Source organism: Mustela putorius, unplaced genomic scaffold (assembly GCF_011764305.1).
Source record: "Mustela putorius furo isolate JIRA1106 unplaced genomic scaffold, ASM1176430v1.1 tig00003836_pilon_pilon_pilon, whole genome shotgun sequence".
NCBI classification, from domain to species: domain Eukaryota; kingdom Metazoa; phylum Chordata; class Mammalia; order Carnivora; family Mustelidae; genus Mustela; species Mustela putorius.
The window spans coordinates 10,729,733-10,756,060 of NW_025421989.1; the positions used below are offsets into that span (position 1 = coordinate 10,729,733).

Below are 26,328 nucleotides of genomic sequence, written 5' to 3' on the forward strand. Positions count from 1 at the left end.
TTTACTTTCTATGGATCAGGAATCCAGGAAAAACTGGATATCTGTCTTGGGGTCTCTCAGGAGGCTAAAATCAAGGTGTCAGCTAAGACTGCAGTCTCACATGAAGGCCCAACTAGAGAAGAATCTACTTCCGAGACAACTCATGTGGTTGTTGGCAGGATTCAGTTCCTTCTGAGCTGTTGGACAGAGGCCTCAGCTCTTCACTGACTGCTGATTGAGTGCCACGCTCAGTTCCTTGCCAGGGAGCCCTCTCCACAAAGGCCAGCACATGAAAAGAGCCAGAGAGAGCATGCCAACAAGAAAGAAAGTACAAGCAAGATGGAAGTCTCTCTTTTATATCCTAATAATGAAAGTAACATCCCATCACTTTTGCCACAATTTGTTAGAACCAAAATGCTAGGTCCAGTTCACAGTCAAGGGAGTGGGTTATAATACCAGGAGGCAGGCATCAATGGGGGCTGCTATTAAAACTAAGTCTTCATTGGTCTTTTAGTGTAATGGTGTTAACATTTTTAACTGATGCCCTGTCAAAAGGATAAATTTGTACCTTCATAACTTGTACATCTTTATAGGTCAAAATAGAGCTATGACTCAATCTCCCTAACAAATATCATCCCTAGAATGGAACAGATTATGTTTCTGCAAATAAGGTGTTCTCATTATTTCCCTGACCCCAAAAGGGTTAGTATGTACTGAATAACTCTTGCATATTATTGATAGGAAGTATTAGTTTTTGTTGTAGTTACACAATTCTCATTTGATTAGTTCAAAACTAGCTGTTTAGAACAAAAAGAGAAATGATGGGTGTTAGATTATATGGGTAATAGATCCCAAATTGATTTGATATTTCTCCAGACTGGTTTTTGAACTGTGTGGACACTCCATTCCTACTGATGATGGGCAAACCAGCCAGATATAGGGCTTTTATCAATAAGAAAGGAATTTTCAGGAGGAGTTATGGTTGGTTGGTCTGCCATGCTGGTTCTAAATGGTGCCTCATGTGGCAGGCACCATATTTGTGTCAGGCTTTCCTGATCTAATTTCAGGTTTGGGTCATTTGTTTTAGTAAACCGTGGGCCCTATAACAAGTATTTGGATGCGACAGTTCATTTGAGAGGTGGTCTCAGGAAGGATGAATGAGAGAGCAGAGAGTGTAAAAAAGGAAAGGAAAAAGCCAGCGAAGTGTATTACTGAGTTGGTTATCATGGAGGGCAACTAAGGTCCCGTCTTACTGGGGATCCTCTGAAAAACCACACAGAATTTTCACTGGACTTGTCCCACCAAAGATGGGAAATCTGAGGTCTTTATCTGTCAACTCAACTTCCCTTCCTCCGTGGTTGAGGGCTGCCCCTCAGAGTGTTCCAGTCTTCCTCATATACAAGTAGAAAAAAGTTCTGAAAGCACCAGGAAAATCTCTTAGGCAGAGAAGCAGAGAGGTTCAGGGGCCTGAGGTAAGTTGCTGACTGTTTACAGGAGACTTTTGCATGGAATTTGCTGGTGATTTCAGTGTATCTGCCATGCCCAGTATTACACACACAAATATTTTCCATCCTGCTATTGACTTGGTTTCCTCTCTCATCACTTTCTCTTTCCCTTGAGTCACAGAATCATAGAATAGCAGAAACCTTAAAGATCCTTAAAGTCCAAGCCTTTTCTATTTCTAAGAAGGAAACTGAGGCCCAGAAAGGCAAAGCAGTGAGATCCAGTTAGCAAAGCCAGCCTGTGGCAAAGCCAAAAGCCACATCCTTGGCATCCTCTCAATGTTCGCTCCATCACAGCCCTGCTACCTCCTCTGAGTTTCTCTAATCCTGCAGGATTGATTGCCCCCAAGGGACTGAGATTGCTCATAAATCTCTGAAGCAGAGAGATACAACTGATATATTAGAAACTGGTGTGCTCAATGAGTCCTACCAAAATCTTTTCACGTTTACAATGTATTGTTTTTACTCATCTGTACATTTCCATATTGAACTATAATAATAATACTTCCTGATGTTTTTTTATTATTTCTTCAAAGAGCTCACTCGTCTATTTTTGTCATTTTGTTCAAGAGGCTGTAGGATTTCTTTTTAATTACTAACAGACTCCTGCAGGCTAGTATCTATTGTAAATAAGTCTCTAATTATTTGTGGGTGATTTGTGCTTCTGGGTTTTGTGGTGAGGAGAGAGCCATAGAGCTGATCGCATCGAAAAGCTGCGAGGCTACAGGAACTGGATACCGTAGAGGCCAGCTCTTTGGTAATTTACACTAACAAAAATTGAAATCACCAGCCCAGCCAGTGGCTTTTGTATCAGTTCATTCTCAACCCTGGATGGAACTGTAGCTCCTTTTCCTGTTCTCTCCTCCCCACATGCTACCTGGAAACTGATGGGGGCCTGGAATTCTTCCATTTCAGTTTTACTTTGAATGCTATGAAACAGTACACAGCTGCTCAGCTTTGGGGGCCTCAGGTTAGCAAGCATCAGGCAGGAGTGCTCAGAGTCTCAAGCGAAGAAGGGAAGGTTTCTGTAAAGTTTCTATCATAGACACATGTCCACTCGCCAGCTGCCTCCACTGTGAGCTCACATGCAAGTACAAGGACAGAGCCAGGGGTTGGGTGGTAAACTTCGCAGCTACTGTGGGCTCTGCCATTCAGTTATCATCTCACACTATGTCCTCAGCTGTGAAACAGTCTTTGAATAGTTTTTGTCCCTCTACCAAAAGAACACTTGTTCCTATCCCCAGGACATGGCATCCCAGCGCTCAGATGATTCAGGTACATTGTGGGGATGGTCTGTACTGGGAGAAGTCTCTCGTACCCTGAAGTCATGGAAGGATTCTAGGCTTTCTCGAGGAAGTGGCTTCTCTGTAATTGCGGTCGAACTGGGTTTCTAAGACTGCCACCATTTTAAAGTCCAGAATCAGCCATTCCTCACCGCTCTTACCTACTGATCGTCTCAGAAGTGGACATGAATCAGGAGTCCACCATCACGATTGCTGCGGGGCGATGAGAAGCCTGCATGTATTCAGCACCGGCCTGCCCACTGGCTCCAATGTTCTGAGTTTCAGAAATGGTCAGGGTGAGATGTTTGATGGGGGCTGCCTTCTTGATCTGGCCTCCTCAGCCTACTCTAGGGAGCACTGCCAACAAGTCCAGTCTAGGAGGTAGGGATGTCTCAGCTTTTCTATACTCCCTCTCCCATCAAGACTCCTCCCTGGGGAGCACAAGATGGAAAGCTGGAGAAAACCTTTGTCACGATAAACCCTGACCATCATTCCAAGGCCTTTCACTCAGCCTTACTCCAAAGAACAGGACTGGACTCTCTCTACTAACCTTCTCCCGCTTCTCCTTCCTTGCTCACAAGGCTGAACTTTGAACCTGGGTGGGGTGGATAAGGGAACGGATAAAGAAGTGAAAAAAGCACTGACTGCCAACCAAGAAAGCAAATTGAGAACAGAGTGGTTATGTCTTATCTTTAAACTCTCCTGTTCGTAGTGTCTCCACGGCTGCAGGCGTGACTGTACTGCCGTTTCCTAGGTGCCTGCCCTACCGCAGGTGCCTTTCCCCCTCTCTTTCATACCAGATGTTGTCATCTGGTGAAATCACAGCCTGTGAGTAATTCTCCTGCCTCACTCCCCAGAGAGGGAGGTTCCCACAGGGGTCCGTGAGCCAAAAAAAAGCAGGAGTGTGGAATCATGCCAGGTAGATGGGAAGAACAGCTCAACCACTCTTTGGCCATGAGATTGTGGTAGCTGGTCAGTCAACTGAAGTGTCCTTATCTTTACAATGGAGCGAACTCCTAGAGCTGTGCTGTGGCAGGCTTTTTGTTGCTTTTTGGTGGTTTGCTGTCATGTTTTGGTAACAGCACCTACCAACTCCTGTGACACATTCCTCTATCCCTATGTAAGCCTTGTACTCACTACAGTGAGGTTCCATTTTTTTTTTTTTTTTGCAAATTAGGGAAGTAATTTTTATTGGGTAGTTTTTTTTTTTCATCTTTTTTTAAAAAAAATTATTCTTTTATAAACATATAATGTATTTTTATCCCCAGGGGTACAGGTCTGTGAATCGCCAGGTTTACACACTTCACAGCACTCACCATAGCACATACCCTCCCCAATGTCCATAACCCCACCATTCTCTCCATACTGCCCCTCCCCCCAGCAGCCCTCAGTTTGTTTTGTGAGATTAAGAGTCACTTATGGTTTGTCTCCCTCCCGATCCCATCTTGTTTCATTTATTCTTCTCCTACCCCCCTAACCCCCCACGATGCTTCTCCACTTCTTCATATCAGGGAGATCATATGATCGTTGTCTTTCTCCGATTGACATATTTCACTAAGCATGATACAGTGAGGTTCCATTTTATGTGAACTTGGCTTATGTGGATTTGAAATAGGGCTGTGTAAAAATACAGAAAAGGTCTTAATGCATGCACAGAACATGAAATATAACAAATTCTACTTTATATTTATTCCTCCTGGGAAAACCGCCTTGAGATATGCAAGTTTTGAGTTTCACAATGGCTTCAGGAGCTCATCCTTGGCCAACCAGTGTGACTGAGGGTCTGCAATCTGCCAAATAAGTGTTAAGATTTATATAGTGTCTTATTCAGTCCTTCAGGGAACCCGTGACACTGGAATCCTTGGGCCCCTACTTCAGTATGAGGAAACGGACGTTTCCTCAGATTAAGAGATCTTCCCAAATTCACTGGTCATTCAGCTAGAATTCGAATCCAAGCTGGCTTGGCTCTGAAGTTATTCCTTTCCTTTCTTTCTTCCCATCTTCATAGTCTTCCCAATCTCTCTCTCTCTCTCTCTCTCTCTCACACACACACACACACACACACACACACTGACCACACAAATATCTGTGAAGTGGAGAATCCTTTCATTATTAACCCCCACACACACATACCAGAAAGCTGCTGGTTGTCTTTCTAACACTGAGATCATCGAATTGGCTCTTTTCTTCACTGGGGCTCTTTTTTTTTCCATTAGTGGCCAATTTTCTCCCAGGTCCCACTCCCTCTTCATTTCTGCCCTTGTTTGAGAATGTACTGTACTGCCCTTGTGGCACTGAGGAAGTAGACTGTGGGAGAAATCAGTATTCCAGGCAAGAGCTGAGAATGTGATAAGACACGTGCAAACACAAACACAGAGAAGCATATGTCCCCTGGTCCTGCTTCTTCTTCCTCCAGAGGCTGCTCCCTCCACACCTTGGCATCTTCCCCAAATGCCTACGTTGGCAGAAGGCTGACAGACTCGGGGGTGCCTTGCCACAGGGCATCCCTCTGGTCCCTCTAACAGTGGATACCACCTAATAGTCCTTATCTATTCTGGGCCTGGCAGTTCTACCCTTCCCTTAACCTCTCCACCCATAAAAACTCAACGTGGTCATAGGCTTTGGCAAGCTACTTTGAACAGTCTGCTGACCACCATAATGGAGAGAAACTTACTCCTCCTTGGAAATAATCAGCTATCTCAGCCTGTGTGCCACCCAACACACAAATTGGTCCCTGAAGGTTGTTCAGGCTTGTCCTTACGAAAGTTTTGTGATTTAAGGAGTACCATTTTTTCTAGTTGTCTCCTGCAGATACCAGCCTTGGAGGCACTGCCACCCAATGGCTGTTTCTACAAACAACACCTTTGCAAGAGTGTTTATTCAACATTCTACCCAGAACCCGGCAAGAGCTTAAGATATGGAGAGAAAATGGGGCAAGGGTAGTGACATTGTGACGGGCTCAGTACTTGGTGCTGCTCCCATTCCTCTCTGCCAAGGAAATCTGATTTTCCTGGCATTAAACAGCAGATGTGAGCTCTTTAATTAGGCAACAAAAATGGCAACTTGGCAATGAAATTATAAAGACAAAACTGTACAACGCCATGAATCTTTGGCACTAGGATTAATTCAACTGTCTATATTTTTCTGATGATATTTTTACAGTGACTGAATGTAGGTAAGAGTCAAAACAGAAAGTTGAAGCCAGACTTCTCATTTCCTCTATGGTTGATTACCAGCTGTATGAGATTTAGACATGCATTTAATAAAATTATTTTCTCCCATAAAATGAGGATGGAGAGAGTGGTGGTATACTTCATGGCAGTGGATGAAAGACAAGTTCATTAGAGTTACCAAAGACTTCTGCTCCACATGATAAAAGCGCAAGTCAGGTTACTGTGACCAACAGGTATCTGTCATTTTAAGAGTTGCATTAACAAGGGTTAATTAAAAATTTGCCTTCTAAATTAGGTAAGAAGCAATTGAACTGTACATAGCAGAAAAGTGTCTATTCTGGTTTAGCAACGGTTTATATGTACAGTTTGAGAATAAACATTGACTCAGGCAGGTGGGTGTGAGAGACCATTCCACTCAAAGAAAGAAAAATATCTCAGTATTTTGAGATTGCCCTATGAATCCATTTGGTCTCTTTTCTATTAAAAAACAATACTTGGGGGGCATCTGGGTGGCTCAGTGGATTAAGGGTCTGACTCTTGATCTCAGCTCAGGTCTTGATCTCACAGTGAGTACAAGCCTCACGTTGGGCTGCACACTAGGCATGGAGCCTAGTTAAAAAAAATAGTATCATAGTCATTTGTGATTCTTCTCTACTGTAAGGAATTTCTCTCCATATGTGTTCATAACTAACCCTCCTTACTTGTCTGCTGGAGGAACGTCATAGCTCTCTGTGGTCAGTCTAGAAACTGAGAATGGATATATTTTTGTTGACAAATTGTCACAGGAGAGTGACCTGCCCATGAAGGATGGAGAGGGCATCCAAGCTGTATGGACATCATCATACAATGATGATTCACTCTTCTGTGCGGAGGATAAACCCTGGGTAGAAAATGGCCTAACCCCTAAGCAACCAGCTTCATGACATGGAATATGGTGTAGGTTTTCAAATATAAACAAAACAAATTATGGGACTAAAGTAAATAAATTCATAGCCTGATTTTCACTTTTGAAACGGATCTGAGTAAACCATTAATAAAAAATTTAACTCAAGAAAACTTGCGCGGGATGCCTGGGTGGCTCAGTTGGTTAAGCAGCTGCCTTCGGCTCAGGTCATGATCCCAGCGTCCTGGGATGGAGTCCCACATCGGGCTCCTTGCTCAGCGGGGAGCCTGCTTCTCCCACTGCCTCTGCCTGCCATTCTGTCTGTCTGTGCTTGCTCTCTCTCCCTCTCTCTCTGACAAATAAATAAAATCTTTAAAAAAAAAGAAAACTTGCCCAAGTTTTCAAAAAATGCCAAGACAATCTTGAAAAGAACAGTGATGCAAAACATCTCCAAGAAATGTCAACATGATGCCAAAACAAGTGAGCAATGAGATCAACTCCACCATCTAGGCGATGTGTTTGAATACCAGATCAATGTTTATTTAGTGCCACAAAAATCTAACCCATTTGACTAGCTCTACTTTTTCACAAAATAGGTTTGCAAACTACATCAATTGTAAAGTCATGAAATTAATACGTATGCTTCTTTCCCTTAATGCAAATAAATAAAGAGTAATCTGGATATTATCACCTATAAAGACTGAAGCTAATTTTTTCCTTTTAGTTTTTGTTGTTCTCATTTTTGTTTTGGTAGGTGGATCCTTCATATAAAGCACTGATAGTGAAAGGAATCTGAATTTATATATGGCTTGGATCACTTGTCAATCAACAGAAACTATGGGACACTTATGATATGCTCAAAGACTTGTCCTTGGTGGCATAGATACAAAAGACATTACTGGGTCTTTAAGGTCCAGTATCATACACTTTAGTTGGGTGGATAAAACTTGCATACATGAAGCGAAGACTAAACTGTACAATCCTAACTGTAAGTGTAACACAAATCCTAAAGATAGGCAAGACCACTGTGGACTAGAATGGGCAGGGAAAGCATCACTCTGGAGATGGAGTTTGAGCTACTCCTTGAGGAATTATCTGGAAGTAAACAGGTAGAGGAAAGGCAGGAAGAGTTTCTACATTGGCAGAAATATATAGGCCAAGTTTTCTCAACCTTAACACTATTAACATTTGGGGCTGGCAAATTCTAAGCCATGGGGATGGTGTTATGCATTGCTGGCCATTTATAGCAGCATCCCCGGCCTCTAACTACCCCACTCGCCAGTTGGGATGACCAAAAACATCTTCAGGCATGGTCAAATGTCTTCTCAGAATAATATTGTCCCCAGTGGGGAACCACTAGACTAGATATAGATGCCTGGGCTTGGGGAGTTCTTGCTTTCTCCATCTCAGAGTTTGTCAACCACAGAATTATTGACATTTGGGACTGGATAATTCTTCATTGTGGGGGCTGTTCTGTGTGTTATAGTTAGCAGCATTCTGGTCCTCAGCCTCCCAGACACCAGAAGCACCTCCCCCTGGTTGTGACAACTCCAGATATCTCCAGACATCGCCACAGGTCTCCTGGGGTGCAAAATCACACCCATTTATGAACCACTGGTGTTCTCAGTAGGAATGGAGTTGGCCCCCTCAGGGATAAGCAGAATTGCTTAAACAAAGTACAAGGTTCATGTTAGGAAAGAGTGGAATAAGATTGATTAACTAGGGTGGACACACACCGTGAGAGATCTTGGATACTAGAGCCTATAATAGGCAGCCTCGGCTGTTCTTAAGCAGATGTGCTGCAAAATGTAATTGGCATTTTAAATTTAATCTAGCAGAAGCAAAAGGATAAACTGCCAAGGAGAAGAACTGAATACAGGGAGCGGGGGGCTCAGTCAGGAAGTTTTAATAATCAGGTTTAAGTATGGATGGCCAGGGCTGTAGTGACATCTTTAAAATGGAGAGAAAAGAGTAAACCCCAGGGTGCTCTGCAGAAAGAAACGTTGAGTTTTTACAACAGATTGAATAATAGAGATAAAGGCAAGAAAAGAACCAATGGTGAAACCACATTTGCTAGTGGGAAGAATGATTAAAAGCAAATGAAAGGGAAGGAGGGGCGTTTAATGAGTTTGATTTTGTAAATACTAACTGTAGGCATTTTAGAATTAGCACAGGAATGAGAGGTGAGAGGTCAGGACTGAATGATGGATTTGGAAGCGTTGGAAACACAAAATCCTGAAATCTCTGTGGCTTAATACAATGAAAGTTTATTTCTCACTCAAATTATAGTCTCTTGTATAGTGGGTGGCCCTGGGTCTTCCAGGGATCAAGGCTTCTACCATCTTTGGGCACTGCTATCTGAAATGAGTGACATTCAGGGCGGTTGCAGAGGGGTTAAATCATAAGGACATCATGAGAGATTTTAGAGGCCCTGAAGGGGCATTTCTTTTTTTATTTTATTTTATTTTATTTTTTTAGATTTCTTTTCAGCATAACAGTATTCATTGTTTTTGCACCACACCCAGTGCTCCATGCAATCCGTGCCCTCTCTAATAGCCACCACCTGGCTCCCCCAACCTCCCACCCCCCGCCCCTTCAAAACTTTACCCCAAAGATACAGATGTAGTGAAAAGAAGGGCCATCTGTACCCCAATGTTTATAGCAGCAATGGCCACGGTTGCCAAACTGTGGAAAGAACCAAGATGCCCTTCAACGGACGAATGGATAAGGAAGATGGGGTCCATATACACTATGGAGTATTATGCCTGCATCAGAAAGGATGAATAAGCAACTTTTGTAGCAACATGGACGGGACTGGAAGAGATTCTGCTGAGTGAAAGAAGTCAAGCAGAGACAGTCAATTATCATATGGTTTCACTTATTTGTGGAGCATAAGAAATAACATGGAGGACAAGGCGAGATGGAGAGGAGAAGGGAGTTGAGGGAAATTGGAAGGGGAGGTGAACCATGAGAGACTGTGGACTCTGAAAAACAACCTGAAGGGGCACTTCTGCCCACATTGCACTAGAGATCCAATTGAAGTGGCAGATCTCTCACTGGTGTCCCAGGAAAACGAAGTGGGATTCATGAGAACTTGGCCAATCTCTGCTATAGGATGGAGACACACACACACACACACACACACACACACACACACACAAAACTAGAGGAGTGGATGAATTCATTGAGCACATGAAGATAGAGGGAAAACCAAAGAGGTAGAGTTCAAGGAACACAAATTACAAATAGAAGATCCAGCAAAGGATTCAGAGATGTTGTTAGAAAGCTTGGAAGAGAACGGGCCTTGCACAGAGTTGAAAGTGGCAAGAGGAAGGAAGGCAAATTTTGGTAAGGAGGGAAAATGTCTGCTATTGCTCAGACTCCGGCTTTTGAGGACAAAAAACAGCAGGATAATTAGAAAAGGACTTACACATCTATACCCACTTCAAAACCATCATCGGCTTATCTTTACAAGCAGTCTGAAACCCAACCCCCTCGGCCTGGCCTTCCATGTGCTGGCCCAGCCTATATGTTCACACCCTACCCTGCACTTCCCAGGTACCTAGCAGCATATCCTGGTTACGAGGCTGTTCACGATCCCCAAGCCCACTGACCCTCCCATCTTTGTGGCTTTGCTTTTTAGCTCTTTCTACCCACCGAAGTCCTGGCTTTCCACAAACCGTTAGTCAAATGCCACATCACTGGAGAATGAAGCCTCTTCTGATCCTCCCTGTCAACATCAACCTCCCCATATTCTAACAGCCTCTTGGTCTTTCTTTCACCTTGGCACAGGGGACCATCTACTTTGTATCAGTTACATGCATGTGCACATGATTGACTCCCTCAGTAGACCATGAATTTCTCAAGTACCAGGCAGTGTTACTATGATGTATAACCTCAGGAAAAATCAGACACCACCACAGTCTAGGTCAGGGGATAGCAAATGTTTTCTGTAAAGGACCACGAAGTAAGTATTTGAGGTTTTGCAGGCCATATGGGCTCTGTCACAACTACTCAACTGTGCCATTTTAGTGTGAAAGCATCCGTAGACAATACATAAATGAATGAGTATGCCTGTGTTCCAATAAAACTTTATTTATAAAAACATGTGGTAGGTCAGACTTGGCCCATAGACTATAATTCGCTGCTTCGTGACGCATGGGAATTACAGTTTCTGGAGCACGGTGTAAATGGGGTCCTCTGAAGGACCACTGGGAAGTATCAATGGGCATCTCAGTTATCCTTGTGTCTTTCGCCCCACCTCCCACCATCAGCTGCTACAGTGCCTTCCACATAGTAGGCCCTCAATGTTTATTTTCCCGAATTAAATATGCCTGGAAACATACCAACTCAGTGAGTCATAATAGCATTTTGAGAGCTTAATTACTTTCGAAAACTATTTTTTTTTTTTTTGCAAGACTATAGTAAAGTAGTTCAGGAAGCAATCACGTAAGCCCAAGAATCATAAAAAGAATGTGACAGGAGAAGATGTGAGCTAACAACGTCTAGAGATTAGCAGCCAAAGAGAGCGAATCTGACTTCAGAGCTGGGTAAAAGCAGCAAAAAGGCATTTCAATCCTCAGAGACCAGCACCGAGGGGCATCACATCATATGTAATAGATGTCTCACAACACCCTCTAAATCCGTGTGAATAATGCATTTTAATGCCAGCACTTCAATGCTGGAAAGATGTTCATGATTTGGAGGCAACTCAGAGACCAACCAAAATGATTAAGAGACTGAAAGGACTCATTTATGAGCAGCTATAAAAGAAGCCAAATACGTGCTTGGCCTGCTGATGGCCAGAATGAGACGGGGAAAAGGTTTACAAATTACTAAATGCTGTAAACACCACGAAGGGGAGGAATGACGGTCAGCTCTACTGGACTTCGCTTGTGGTATGGACATTTACCAGGCACTGACAAATACCTCTCATTATTGGATCTTAAAACATTTATGGGCCTTCTGAATAATATATAACTGGGAATGCTGTGATTGGTAATGTTCTATTATTACAGGAGAACAGGATTGCTCCAGAAGAGCAAATATAAGACAAATTACAGGGGAACAGGATTGCTCCAGAAGAGCAAACACGAGACAAATGACTGCTTATTAAGGGAAGAAACATTCCAGGCATGCTAAGTGCGCTGAGAGAATTAAAATGCACTGACAGTCTACTCCTAGAAATATCAAATACATGCAAGTGTGGGTAATGTTACATAGCGTAGAATTGTTGAAATTTAATACAGAGATGGAAAGATGGCCCGATACTTCTGTCATTCCTACTGTCATTCGATCATTGCTTTATCCATCGATTCCATATATCTAATGCTTACTCATTATTTGCTAGGTCCTGTGCTGGTGATACAGAGATTTAATAATACACAGAGCCTGTTCAAAAAAATGAATAAATAACTTGCTTATGGTCTAGTGGTGGGGCCAGGGAAGTTCATGGAGTAAGAAGGGACAGGTTCAACAGAGAATGATGAAAGAGCAAAGAAAAATGGCTCCTAAACCAGAAGGGAGAAAGTAAGAAGGTTGGAGAGGCTTCCCAGACGAGCTGGCACCTGAGTCAAGTCCTGAAGGATTCTGTGAATCAGAAAGAATGAGACTGAGCATCCCAGGTAGGAAGGGTGATCTCTTCAAAGTGCTGGAAATGAGAAAGTGCTGGACCACTTTGTCACAACATGTGTGGGACTGACCAGTAGATCAGGTTGACTGAGACAAATAGTATAAAGCAGGTGGTAACCTTAAAAATAATAATTGGAATATATTAGGATCATAGGTGATTTTTAAAAAATTTTCCTTGATCTTTCTGTCTTTTCCAAAATTTCTCCATTAACAAAATCACACCCTTATGTAGACAAATAATTGCAAACATTTATATAGCACTTATTCTATGACAGATACTATTTGAAGCACTTTGCACATATTAAGTGATCTTCACCACATAGTTCTGAGATAGGTATTATTGTCCCTATTATGCAGACAAGGATGGGAAGCAGGAAGAGGTTTAACAATTTGGCAAAATGATAGAGTTAGTCAAGAACAGGGTATAGTCCTCTATTTGGGCATCTCACTCTAGAGCCTCTGCTTTTATACCCGCCGTGTTGCTATTAACTTCCCAAGTCAGAAGCCAGTTTTCTTATCATTTATTCCCATAATCCCACTCTAAAAACTGATCTGAAAAGTAATCAGAGATACAGCCAATATTTTGAGGGGGGGAGAATATTCATAGCCCCAAAGTTTATAGTAGCAAACAATAGAACTACAAATCGCCTAGCTGCCCTGTAATACAAAATGATTCATCATGGTCTGGACCATTAAGCAAGCATGATTTAGAAGAAAGTTAAATGATGTAAGAAATACTCACTCTAAAGGTCAAAGAGAAATGTAAGATATAAACTGTATAATCCTAGTAGTGTGTTTGTACTTGGGTGGAAAGGAAATCCACCAGTCAGACTGGTATGCAATTCCAATCTTAGTTCTGCCATTTAACTAGCTCTGTGACCTTGAGTAATAATGTAACCCTTCTCTACTCCAGTTTCCTCATCAGAAATTGGGGGCAATACAGTTGTTATAATGGTTAGAAAATATAGATAAAATGCTATGAACATTGAGGTGCATAAGGCCCTTCTTTTTACTACATTCGTATCTTTGGGGTAAATACCCAGTAGTACAATTGCAGGGCCATAGAATAGGTCTATTTTTAACTTTTTGAGGAACCTCCACATTGCCTTCCAAAGTGGTTGCACCAACTTGCATTCTCACCAAGAGTGTAAGAGAGTTCCCCTTTCTCCACAACTTTTCCAACATTTGTTGTTTCTTGTCTTATTGATTTTTGCCATTCTAACTGGTGTAAGGTGGTATCTCAATGTGGTTTTGATTTGAATTTCCCTGATGGTTAATGATGATGAACACTTTTTCATGTGTCTGTTAGCCATTTGTAGATCTTCTTTGGAGAAGTGTCTGCTCATGTCTTCTGCCCTTTTTTTGACTTGACTATCTGTTTTTTGAGTGTTCACTTTGAGAAGTTCTTTATAGATCTTGGACATCAGCCCCTTGTCTGTAGTGTCATTTGCATATATATTCTCCCATTCTGTGAGTTGCCTCTTTGTTTTGACTGTTTCCTTTGTGGTGCAGAAGCTTTTTATCTTGATGAAGTCCCAAGAGTTCATTTTCGCTTTTGTTTCCCTTGCCTTTGGAGATGTGTCTTGAAACAAGTTGCTTGTTGTTGTGACGTGAAACAAGTCAAAGAGGTTATTGCCTATGTTCTCCTCTAGGATTTTGATGGATTCCTGTCTCACATTGAGGTCTTTCATCCACTTAGAGTTTATCTTTGTGTATGGTGTAAGAGAATGGTGGAGTTTCATTCTTCTATACATAGCTGTCCAATTTTCCCAGCACCATTTATTGAAGAGACTGTCTTTTTTCCACTGGATATTTTTTCCCACTTTGTCGAAGATTATTTGACCATAGACTTGTGGGTCCATATCATGGCTCTCTTTTCTGTTCCACTGGTCTATGTGTCTGTTTTTGTGCCACTACTATGCTGTCTTGGTATTCATAGCTTTGTAATATAGCTTGAAATCACGCAACGTGATGCCCCCAGCTCTATTTTTCAACATTTCCTTGGTTATTCAGAGTCTTTTCTGGTTCCATACAAATTTTAGGATTGTCTGTTCCAGCATTTTAAAAAACGCCATTGGAATTTTGATTGGGATGGTGTTGAAAGTATAGATTGCTCTGGGCAGCATAGTCATTTTAACAATGTTTTATTCTTCTGACCCATGAGCATGGACTGCTCTTCCATCTTTTTATGTCTTCTTCAGTGTCTTTCATGAGTGTTCTGCAGTTCCTCGAGTATAGATCCTTTACCTCTTTGGTTAGGTTTATTCCTAGGTATCTTACAGTTCTTGGTGCTATAGTAAGTGGAATCAATTCTCTAATTTCTCTTTCTACAGTTTCATTTTTAGTGCATAAGAAAGCAACTGGTTTCTGTGCACTAATTTTGTATCTTGCCACATTACTGAATTGCTGTATGAGTTCTAGTAATTTGGGGGTGGAGACTTTTGGGTTTTCCACATAGAGCATTATGTCATCTGCAGCAATGTTCACAATAGCCAAAATGTGGAAAGAGCCAAGATGCCCTTCAATAGATGAATGGATAAAGAAGATGTGGCCCATATACACAATGGAGTATTACTCAGCCATCAGAAAGGATGAATACCCAACTTTTGCATCGACAGGGATGGAACTGAAGGGGATTATGCCGAGTGAAATAAGTCAAGCAGGGAAAGACAGTTATCCTATGGTTTCAATTATTTGTGGAACATAAGGAATAGCATGGAGGACATTAGGAGAAGAAAGGGAAAAATGAAGGGGGAGAAAACTGGAGTGGGAAGTGAACCATGAGAGACTGTGGACTCTGGGAAACAAACTGAGGGTTTTAGAGGGGAGGAGAGTGGAGGGATGGGTGAGCCGGTGATGGGTATGAAGGAGGCACGGACTGCACGGAGCACTGGGTGTTATATGCAAACAATGAATCATGGAACCCTACATCAAAAACTAATGATGTACTGTATGGTAACTAACATAACACAATAAAAAAAGTTTTGAAAAATGTTTATAATACTGGTTGGTAAACACTCAGTGGCTGATATAAAAATATTTGGAAACCCTATTTAAAAGTTAGATCTAGGGGTGCCTGGGTGGCTCAGTTGGCTAAGCGTCGGACTCTTGGTTTTGGCTCAGGTCATGATCTCAGGCTCATTAGGATTGAGTCCTTCAGCAACTCCCCCCTCAGCAGGAAGTCTGCTTCTCTCCCTGTTCCTCTGCCCTTCCAATGCTTGTGTGCTTTCCCTTTCTCTCTCTCAACTAGATAAATCTTTTTTTAAAAATTTCAGAGTTAGATAGTACACATTCAGCTAACAGTTTGATAAGCATCCTTTGTAGTCTGGGGTCTAGGAGGTTACAACACCATCTAGTAATTTTAAAAAATAAGTGGAAATGAGGTGAGATGAGGGGCACTTTCCATTACCAGTAAAACCTGTTTGCTTCCAGAATCCCATTTCTCAAATGTTAAGGTATACTAAACACTCAGCCAACCACTGAAGTGTAATAAAATTTGCTTTTTAACCAGATCCCTTCCCAAGACCAGAGCCTTGATGTTTTTTTGGGTTGGATATTTTTTAATTGTGATAGCTTAAAAGTATTTAGAAGTGGGTATTCATTGTCAGGATCAATAGAATGATGGAAATTACCAATGGCTATTGGAAGGGCCCCAAACCACACATAACTTATTTTTCATCCAGGTTTTGGGATTACCTTAATTATAGTAGTTTTTTTTAAAGATTTTATTTATTTATTTGATAGAGAGAGATGACAAGCAGGCAGAGAGGCAGGCAGAGAGAAAGGAGGAAGCTGGCTCCCTGCTGAGCAGAGAGCCTGATGTGGGGCTCGATCCCAGGACCCTGAGACCATGACCTGAGCCGAAGGCAGTGGCTTAACCCACTGAGCCACCCAGGTGCCCCTTAATTATAGTAGTTTTTAAATATTAAGGGGAAAAAAGGAAAGAAATAAACGGGTTCAAAATTTTGGTGGTTTTTTTTTTTTTTTTCCACTAAGGAAATTCTTATAGTCATCTTTGGAGCTGGTCTCAAGGATGAGGCTACTCGAGCAGATGGGCTAGACTGGGAGAGATGGAACAAGGGCCTGGGGCAAAGGGCATGTCATTTTCACTGCTCAGCCCCAAGTCTGCAAGCAGAATGGAAAATGCTTAAGCACTCTCTTAAGGAAAGGAGAGAAAATCCTTGATGAAGGAAAATGAGGTATTCTGCTTCTCACAACACAAGGAATCCGCTTTCTCCACAACTTTTCACAGTGCCCCCCTCCTCTCTCTTTCTCTCTCTTTCAGGTCTCCTATGTGAAAGCGATTGACATCTGGATGGCGGTGTGCCTTCTGTTTGTGTTTGCGGCCTTGCTGGAGTATGCAGCAGTGAACTTTGTCTCCAGGCAACACAAGGAGTTTCTGCGGCTCCGGAGAAGACAGAAGAGACAGAATAAGGTACAGCCGATCCTTAGCACAGACAAAGTCAGGTAGAGCTTGACGTAGTTACCGAGGCAATGGAATTCAGAAATGAGAATACATAATAAGTAAGAGGCTAAGGTTCCTTTTGGTCCTGAGGTGTCCTACAATACTGAATTAGTGCTCAGGTCAGTCTTTTAAAATTGGGCCAGGGTTGTCGCATTTAGCAAATAAAAACATGAGGCATGCAGTTAAGCTTGAATTTTAGATCAACAAATAGCATTTGGTAGAAAGATGTCACAAGTATTGCATGGGAGATACTTACATTAATAAATTATTTGTTGATCGGAAATTAAGATTTAGCTCGGAGCTCTGTGTTTTATCAATCAACTCTAATTGGAGATATATACTCAATTTGACACAACTGCTTTAAAATCCTGTTGTTCTGAACATTAATAATTTGTGTGTATGTGACCTTGTGTACATAACTGCCTTAACTGACTTTCTCATCAGTTGCTCTGGTTTTATGTAAATAAGGTCCCTAACCGGGTTGGTTACAACTTGATAAATCTAGTCAAACTGATCTCATCATCTCGACTTAAACTTAGTGTATAAACCCAAATTCTACACCATCCATATGTTTGAGGTTTCAAATAGATGCTCAAAATCAGTTACTCCGTGGTTCCTAAACTTGCCTACCCATTTAAATAGCCTGCAGATCTTTAAAAATCCCACACTTTGGCCACACCCAACAGCAATGAAATCCCAGTCTTGAAATGGGGCACAGGAGTCAGGGTTTCTGAAGCTCCCACCCAGGGAATTTCAGTGTCTGTACATGTTGGAAAAGCACTACTCTGGCTTGTGATCCAATTTCATACGGGACACCAGGAGGCTTGCAGTTTTCGGTTTCAGTTACAGATTCTGGGAGAAAAACATGTCCTTTGATATGGAGGATCCCAGTGCCTGTAACTATGTCACTAGACGACTGAAGTTAAAATTTTATATACAGGAAATGACAGTTCCCCTAAAATTTGAGAAATTAAACTTGTTATTAAAGCCATAGTTAAATACTACTCTGTTGCAACAAAACAAAACAAAAAATGTTACACTGTCAATCTTAATGCTTGCAAATACCTAGTTGCAAAGCTAAATGTTTATTGTGGTTTAGATTTTGGTTGCATTGAGGAGCTTGTATGCCTATGAGCTCACGGAGTCCTGACCTCACCTACCAAAATGTTTCTCGCACATATTCTATACTGGTATCTGGCTGGTTGTCCTGTTTCTCTTCTCCACCTTTTAGGAATATTTTGTCCTACCACAGTCCAGGGAGACAGACACATTCTTTTTTTTGTACATTGTTGAGCATCAAGCCTTACTCCACTTTCTCCTCCTTGCCCCCTTGTTGATGATAACCATTTCTTCAACCTCATCCACAGGAGTCTGCACAAAGTGGCACTTGTGCCACCCAGAAAATTATGGGAATATGAGGGCATTTTGGCACATAAACTGCATTCCCAGAATTCCATGGCTTAGTGTAGTAGATGGCCACTGACTGTATATTGTCCTGGACCAAAAATGGAAAATGAGTTTCATTTTGCTTCCCAATTCTAAATAATTGATAGGATTTCCTTGGAATGCTATGTGGAAGATTCTTAGGCTCTGTCTGTGTCTTATGATAAGAGTCACATGAAGCGCTTGTTAAAAGTAGATTCTCGGGGTGCTGGGTGGCTCAGTGGGTTAAAGCCTCTGCCTTTGGCTCAGGTCATGATCTTAGGGTCCTGGGATCGAGCCCCGCATCGGGCTCTCTGTTCAGCGGGGAGCCTGCTTCCCCATCTCTCTCTGCCTGCCTCTCTGCCTACTTGTAATCTGTTTGTCAGATAAATAAATAAAAAATCTTTAAAATAAAAAAGTAGATTCTCATATAGATTCCTAAACCTACTAATCAGAGTCTGCAAGGGGAGGTCACTAAGAATTAGTACTTTTCACAAGAGTCCCAGATGAGTCATATTATAGGTTTGCAGAAACCTGAGCGGTACTTAGAGCAGGCAGGAGAAAGTAACACGAGGTTGGAGGAATAGGTGATTTCAGATTCTTATAGGAATTTGCAGGCCAGTATAATGGATTTTATGCTAACTGACTGGAATCCACAAATTAGTTTCAGCATAGCAAATACCAGGATATCAAGTGGATGGTCCATGGGGTCAAGCATAGCAGCAACAGATAAGTTAAGAGGCTACTGTAGAAATCTTCCAATCTATGAGCATGGAATGTCTTTCCATTTCTTTGTGTCATCTTCCATTTTGTTCATCAGTGGTTTTTAGTTTTCAGTGTACAGATCTCCCACCTCTTTGGTTTGGTTTATTCCTAGCTATCTTACAGTTTTTGGTGCAGTTGTAAATGGGATAAGTTAATTTCGCTTTCTGCTACTTCATTATTGGTGTATAGAAGTGCAATAGATTTCTGTACGTGGATTTGGTATCCTGTGAGTTTACTAAGTTCATTTATCACTTCCAGCAGTTTTGGTGGTTTTTTTTGGTGGAGTCTTTTGGATTTTCTATATAGTATCATGTCATCTGCAAATAGTGCAAGTTTTGCTTTTTATTTCTTTATTACCGATTTGGATGCCTTTTCTTTCTTTTTGCTGTCTGATTACTGTGGCTAGGACTTCTAGTAATGTGCTGAATAAAAGTGGTGAGAATAGACATCCTTGTCTTGTTCCTGGCCTTAAGGGAAAAGCTCTTACTTTTTCCTCATTGAGGATGATGTCAGCTGTGGGTTTTCATAGATGGCCTTAATTAGGTTGAGGTATGTTCCCTCTAAACCTACTTCGTTGGCTTCTTTTATTTATTTATTTTTTTTGTTAGTCATGAATGGATGTTGTGCCTTGTCAAATGCCTTTTCTCTATTGAAATGATCATATGGTTTTTATCCTTTCTCTTATTGATGTATCACATTGATTGATTTGCAAATATTGAACCACCCTTACAAACCCCAATTAAATCCCACTTGATCATGGTGAATGATTTTTTTAATGTATTGTTGAATTCCGTTTGCTAGTATTTTGGTGAGGATTTTTACATCTATGTTCATCAGGGATATTGGCCTGTAGTTCTCTTTTTTAGGGGTGTCATTATTTGGTTTTGGTATCCAGGTAATATTGGCCTCATAGAATGAATTTGGAAGCTTTCCTTCTCTTTCTATTTTTTGGAATAGCTTGAAGAGAATAGATATTCAACAACACAAGAAACAAACAGGTGTTGGCGAGGATTTGGAGAAAAAAGAATACTTGTGCCCTGTTGGTGGGACTGCAAACGGGTGCAGTCACTATGAAAAAGAGTATGGCGATTCCTCAAAAACTTAAAGATAGGACCACCCTACAATCCAGCAATTGCACTGCTGGGTATTTACCCAAAGAATACAAAAATACCAATTCAAAGGGATACATGAACCTTTATGTTGATAGCAGTATGATTTATAATAGCTAAGATATGGCAACAGCCTGTGTTCCATTGATTGATGAATAGATTAAAAAAAAAAAGTCTCTCTCTCTCTCTCTCACACACACACACAGGAATATTATTCAGCCATAAAAATAACAAAATCTTGCCAATTGCAATGACATGGATGGAGCTAGAGAGTATTATGCTAAGTGAAAGAAGTTGGAGAAAGACAAATACCATATAATTTCACTCATATATGAAATTTAAGAAACAACAAACGAGCAAAGGAAAAAGAAAGAGAGAGACCAAGCAGGAAATAAACTCAATTACAGAAAGCAAACTGATGGTTATCAGAAGGGAGGTGGGTGGGTGGGGATGGGTAAAATAAGTGATGGGGTTTAAGGAGTGCACGCGTCATGATGAGCACTGGGTGATGTATGGAATTGTTGAATAACTACATTGTACATGTGAAACTAATAAAACACTGTAGGTTTAAAAAAGACAATTGAGGAGCTGGAGGAGAGGAAGGGAAAGTGGGAGGGAGAGGAGGGGAGTTAAGGGTGCTTGGAGGGACTGGTAGTGATGAACCAGGGAGTCTAAGGTAGGTAAAGTGAGAACATGTAGGAGACACTGGCTACACACAGAGTGTCCATTTCACTGAGGTCAATGAAATGCTGAAATAAGAATATTAAAATAGCTGTGTGGGAAGGACAGGAGCCAGTGGTGAGTGGGAGAAAGAAATGCTCAAAAATCAAGATTTCACAGGAAGTAAAGACAAGGATAAAGGTATGACTGTGAGTACACGGCCAAGGTCCAGCAGAGGAAAAATTGAAGGTGAGGCAGTCCAGGAATTAGAAGGCCAATGATGGAGCCAATTATCCATTTGATTACGGAAGACCCTCCACAAAAGGTGGCCTTCATGGGTATTGAGTTGATAATGAAAGTGTTCCTAAAGTTATCAACTACTAAGGGAAGGAGGCTGGTAGATGACATCAGTGATGAAGGAAACCAGTGGTGAAGTCGAATGAACTCGACTTCAGTTCCAGAGGACCTGGGGTCAAGTAAGGAAGAAAGCAAGATGGTTTGGGCACAGCAAAGTGGAGCAAGAAAGACACCTGAGATGGCAGACGGTGGTGGACATTAGGGGGAGACTCCTTAGAAATGCCAGCTGGCATCCGTAGTCACTGCTTTGTTGAGAAATCCAAGTTTAGATGTTTTGCATGGAGATACTCTGGAGTTTGACTATGCATCTCAAAATGGCCACTCAAAATCCAAAGCTTAATTAACAAATTTAAGATGTGAGAAGGAGGTGGGAAACAAATCATGTTTGGACCTTTGCAGTCAAGGCTCTTATTTTCATTGACAATTAAATATGGTGTGTGTGTGGGGGGGAGATTAGGAGACATTTCCAATTATGTGCACCTTAGAAAATGGCATCTGTTTTCTCTAAGGCAGCACATTAAGTTTTTTAAGTCTGAACCACGTTTTGAAAAAAAAAATGATAATAAGAACTAACGCTGCTTGAAGGCTTACTGTATATGAGGCGCTGTTTTAGGCAACTTCCATACAGTAATTGGTTTAATCCCCACAACGACTAGATGAGTACTGTGATCATACAGCCCAGTTTACTGTGCAAAGTCCTGCTCTTGCATATTGTCCTGCTGCCTTGGTGTAATTTAGCATTTGTTATGGATTATTCATTTTAAACAAATTATTAATAGTTGCCTTGAAACAAAATGAAATGGCTGTGGTCGACCTCTATATCCGTTTTCTGTCTTGCCGTCATCTTCTGGGATGGGGGCGCACATGTACAGTGGACGAGTTCTCACTTTAACATGCCGTAAAATCTAAAACATAACCGTCCCTATCTCTAGCTTCTTTTCTTGACTCTTTCCAGAAGCAATGCCCTATCACTCTCTTTTCAGGATAACTCAAGGGGAGCTTGCTGATATCAAAATGGAGTACACTTGGACACAAGAGACTGGGGGTAAAGGAGTCTTTCTTTTGGCCTTTGTCAGTAAGGGGGCACTGCTCTCCTGCTGGCCACTTGGGATGTCAGCTTTGGTCTATGACATGGCACACAAAATCCATGACACCACTAGGCCACCACTTGGTGGGGTCAGTGGAACACGTGGAAAATCATAGTTTCAATGGACAAAAAAAACAAAACAGAGGCTGAGCAGTCTTCCTGTTGAACCTCTGGAGAGCTCACAGCTGAATGTTTCTGTCATTTTTGCAGGATAACTTTGTTTGAGGATGCATTTTTATTTTGTAATAAAATCAGAGAGTTGTATTATCTGTTAGGCCATTTTCCACTCTCATAATTGCCCTTGTTTGGGTAAATTATGTGGTCATCCCGTCAATAATGAAGGCAGTATTCTTATCTCCATCTTACAGATGGTGAGAAAACTAAAGCGAAGAGAGATTAAGCAAAATGCCCAAAGCCACACATGCAGGAAGTCTGGTTCCAGAGTCCCTGACCTCAACTGCTACTGCTCAGACTTCGCATTTTAGATCTTACATTATGATCCAGTCTCTCTCTCTCTGAGTCACAGACGTACTTGAAACAAACACCTCTAATGCACTCTAATGGTCTATTCAGTTTTTTAAGTACAGATAGTATTAGGGTAAGGCAAGTGAGGTGAGCACAGAAGTATAGGGTTAGATGCTGGTTTTATCAGAAATTTGGTATTTTGTTCACCCTGGATTTTGTTCACTAACAATGAAGTTTTTGCATGAAAAGATTGACCTGGAGCACTGGGGTTGTGGCACCCCTTACACTTTGCACCTGAGTGAGGCCTCACCATGCCCTAGTTCTGTCCCAGCTAGGCATGAACCACTAAATTCTCACAGACCCTAATGGGTTGTAGCCTGTTAAAACAAAAACACTATTTTTATTTTTTTTTAAGATTTTATTTGAAAGAGAGAGAGAACGAACGCACTAACAGGGAGGGGCAGAGGGAAAAAGAGAAGCAGACTCCCCACTGAGCAGGGGACCGCCCCCCCGCCTGGCGCCAAACACACACAGATGACTGGATCCAGGGACTCCAGGATCATGACTTGAGCCGAAGGCAGATGCTTAACTGACAAAGCCACCCAGGTGCCCCTAAAACCTTCATTTTTAAAAGTTCAATATTCCCAATGAAAAGAAGTCACTGGGGAACTGACCTCTGCAGCAGAATACAGGCTGATTATTTAGAAGGTATAAGAAAAAAACCAGGAGCAAATCATTTTCCAAAGTGACACTGACATTAAGACGTATTCAAGGAAGATATTTGAGAGAACGCCTCAGATTACATTTACTTGCATGGGAAGAATGCCTGCTCTTTACTAAGCAATGAAGTTATGGAATAGGGTCACTTTCAAGGAGGGGCCAGGCAGTCTGTGGCTAGGTCTAGATGCTTAGGTTATCTTTTCTGCATCTCACAAAGCAGCCACTGTCACTTTTACCAAAGCAGAGTTTCTCAGAAACAATCAAAGCCACATCTTCAACTGAAAGAACATACAAATCCCTATGGTTGGGCTAACCCCAGTCTATTAGACGCTGAGACCCCAGGTCTATGTGGTAAAATCCTATTTTTATGTTACTGCCTCAGCTCCATTAAGAAGTTTTCCTACCACACGATGTTTATAACAATTTCTCCACAAGAACTTTAAAGCCTCACCTGAATTTCTCCCTTTATTTTGTTGTTTCCTTTCTTTTTACTATCTGGCCATACCACACCAGACTTTTGGCATTGGGCCTGGTTTCAGATATTTCCAGTTGCCCACAGAGCCCCGATTTCTTTATTTTCAGTGACAAAACAGAAATTGCAGCTGCTTGAGGAAATAGGGGTTTTAGGTCACCTAATGATAAGCTCTTTGTTTTTAAAGTTTTCGGTTTAATTCCGGTTAACCTAGTGTTAATATTAGTTTCAGGTGGCCAATATACACATTCAACACCTTCAGCCAACACCTGGTGCTCATCACCATAAGCTGTCTTTTAAAAGGAATGTTAACACATTGTTCGAACTTCAACCTCCCCAAAAATATGGGGCTTCAACCTGACTGGACAAGAGGGTGAAAATTGAGGCCCTGAGCCAAAGTTCTCAGATGATAATAAGTTGGCAGAGTAAGACTTCAGTATTCATTTTGTTGTGATTTTCTGCACCCTCCCCACCACCTACCCTTTAAGTCTTAGCTAACTTGCTTAATTCCTCAAAAGATCATTTCCTCATCCTATAGGGCTGAAATAATCCTGCTCTTTCAAGCATCTTAGTAACCAAGTTGTTCCTTTTGATAAACATGATAAAACAATGGGTAGAAAGTGATGCGTGTTTGCAGAAGAATAGAAGACTGGAAAAATATTGGTAGATATTATCTACGAAGCTTTACCTAGAAATACCCAAATCTTGCTCTCAACCAATCATCTTCTCATTGACCTACTGAATGGGAATAAACGTACAAGGACAATAAACAATTTGTATCCAGGCTTTAGCCTCAAACCTGAATGCAATGCCACCAGGAGAGAAACAACTTAGAAGAAGCCCTTGTCCCTCCACTTAGGAGGCCCAGAAGCCCTGCGCTATTTCCTCCCCACTGTTCCAAGAGCCTTAGATTTTCCCATTCCAACAGAACACGAGACCCCACTGGCGAAAGCCAGAAGACAAAAATCCAGAGCAAATGGTCATTTTGGAGTAGCTTATCTGAATCCATTAAGTCCTGGAATGTCCCCAGTCAGACCAGCCCTCCTCCTCATTAGCGGTAAAAATCTCCTTACTCTCTTCCGGGAGACATCCCTTCAAACACTTAAGGATGGTCAGGTGGAAGGTCTTCTCAAATCTTCTGAGCTAAACAGACCTAGTCCTTCCTATGATGTGGCTTATAGCCATGCAGCACACCAATCCCCCTTTTGTGGTTTGCTTGTGAACATCTCGAAGTATGAGTCACAGAATTGGAAAGGTAGCCCAGGCATGATCAACACGTAACACAAAAGAGCCGTAATGTCCCCTCTTTATCTGCAGCTTTTAACAGAGCATTAAATTACAATAGAGCTTTGAAGTCATCCTAGTTTACTACTGGCTCTTTTTGACTTTGCTAAGGCTTGTTAATTTCCCAAGTCTTTTTTTCCTATTATTAATATGAATAGCTATCTAGTTCTCTCCTCCTGAGTGCTTGACTTTTTCTAACCTAAATAAACAACTTTATATTTATTGCTGTAAATTTCCACTTCATTGGATTTGGCTCATTTTCTAGATTGTATTAATCTTTTTGGTACTGATTTAGTCATCTGAAATTAACTACCACTTTCAGCTTCGCAACATTGACAAGTAGTGTCAACACTCTTCAGCCAGACGCCACCAGAAATAAGGCTGTACTTAAACAAGGTGGGTTTACTACTCTGCAGTGAGGAAGAACACATACCATGGGGAGCACTGGAAGAAGGGTTCCTCTGTAAAACTTGGGTGATTTGGAGGAAAACCTAAGGAAGCAGAGGTTTGCTCTAGATTGGATGTTGTCAGAAAGCAGAGGGAAATTTGGGGCACCTGGGTGACTCAGTTGGTTAAGCATCTGACTCTTGATTTCGGCTCAGGTCATGATCTCAGGGTTGTGAGATCAAGCTCCATGTCAGCCTCCGCTGGGTATTGAGGTTGGTGAGGATTCTCTCTCTCTCTCTTCCTCTGTCTCTCTCTACCTCTTTCCCTCTCTCTTTCTGACAACAACCAAAAAAAGGCAGGGTAAATTCTATAATTCTGTATCTCAGTAACCTATATATAGAAGGGCAGACTCATGTGAGGATAAAACAATGATAGTTTTATTGGTAAAGAAAGAGCAGTCACTTAATTTAACCAAGAGCAGGATGTTCCTGGGTCGCAGAGCGACCTTGTTTTTGTTTGTGCTTCCACAAGGTTATGAAATAGCCTTGTGTGTCTGACTTTGTCAGTATCTCAGTCTAGCCTTGTCTGAGGTGGGTATCCTGTGAGGGATTCAAGTTTTGAAGTTCTAGGTTTTGCCTTCAAAATTGAGGGGCCCGAACTGCCGACATTCAAATGGAGGCACTG

The 26,328-nt window shown here is 41.6% G+C and overlaps 1 protein-coding gene across 2 annotated transcripts in view; it reads left to right on the forward strand.

Annotated features, from left to right (window-relative positions):
* GLRA2 (glycine receptor alpha 2) overlaps window positions 1-26,328 on the forward strand; it is a 178,383-nt gene that overhangs the window by 123,975 nt on the left and 28,080 nt on the right. For both annotated transcript variants that reach the window (XM_004758872.2, XM_004758873.2), the window contains exon 8: window positions 16,737-16,886. In XM_004758872.2, coding sequence (XP_004758929.1) covers window positions 16,737-16,886 — 150 coding nt within the window. The remainder of the gene's footprint in view (window positions 1-16,736; window positions 16,887-26,328) is intronic.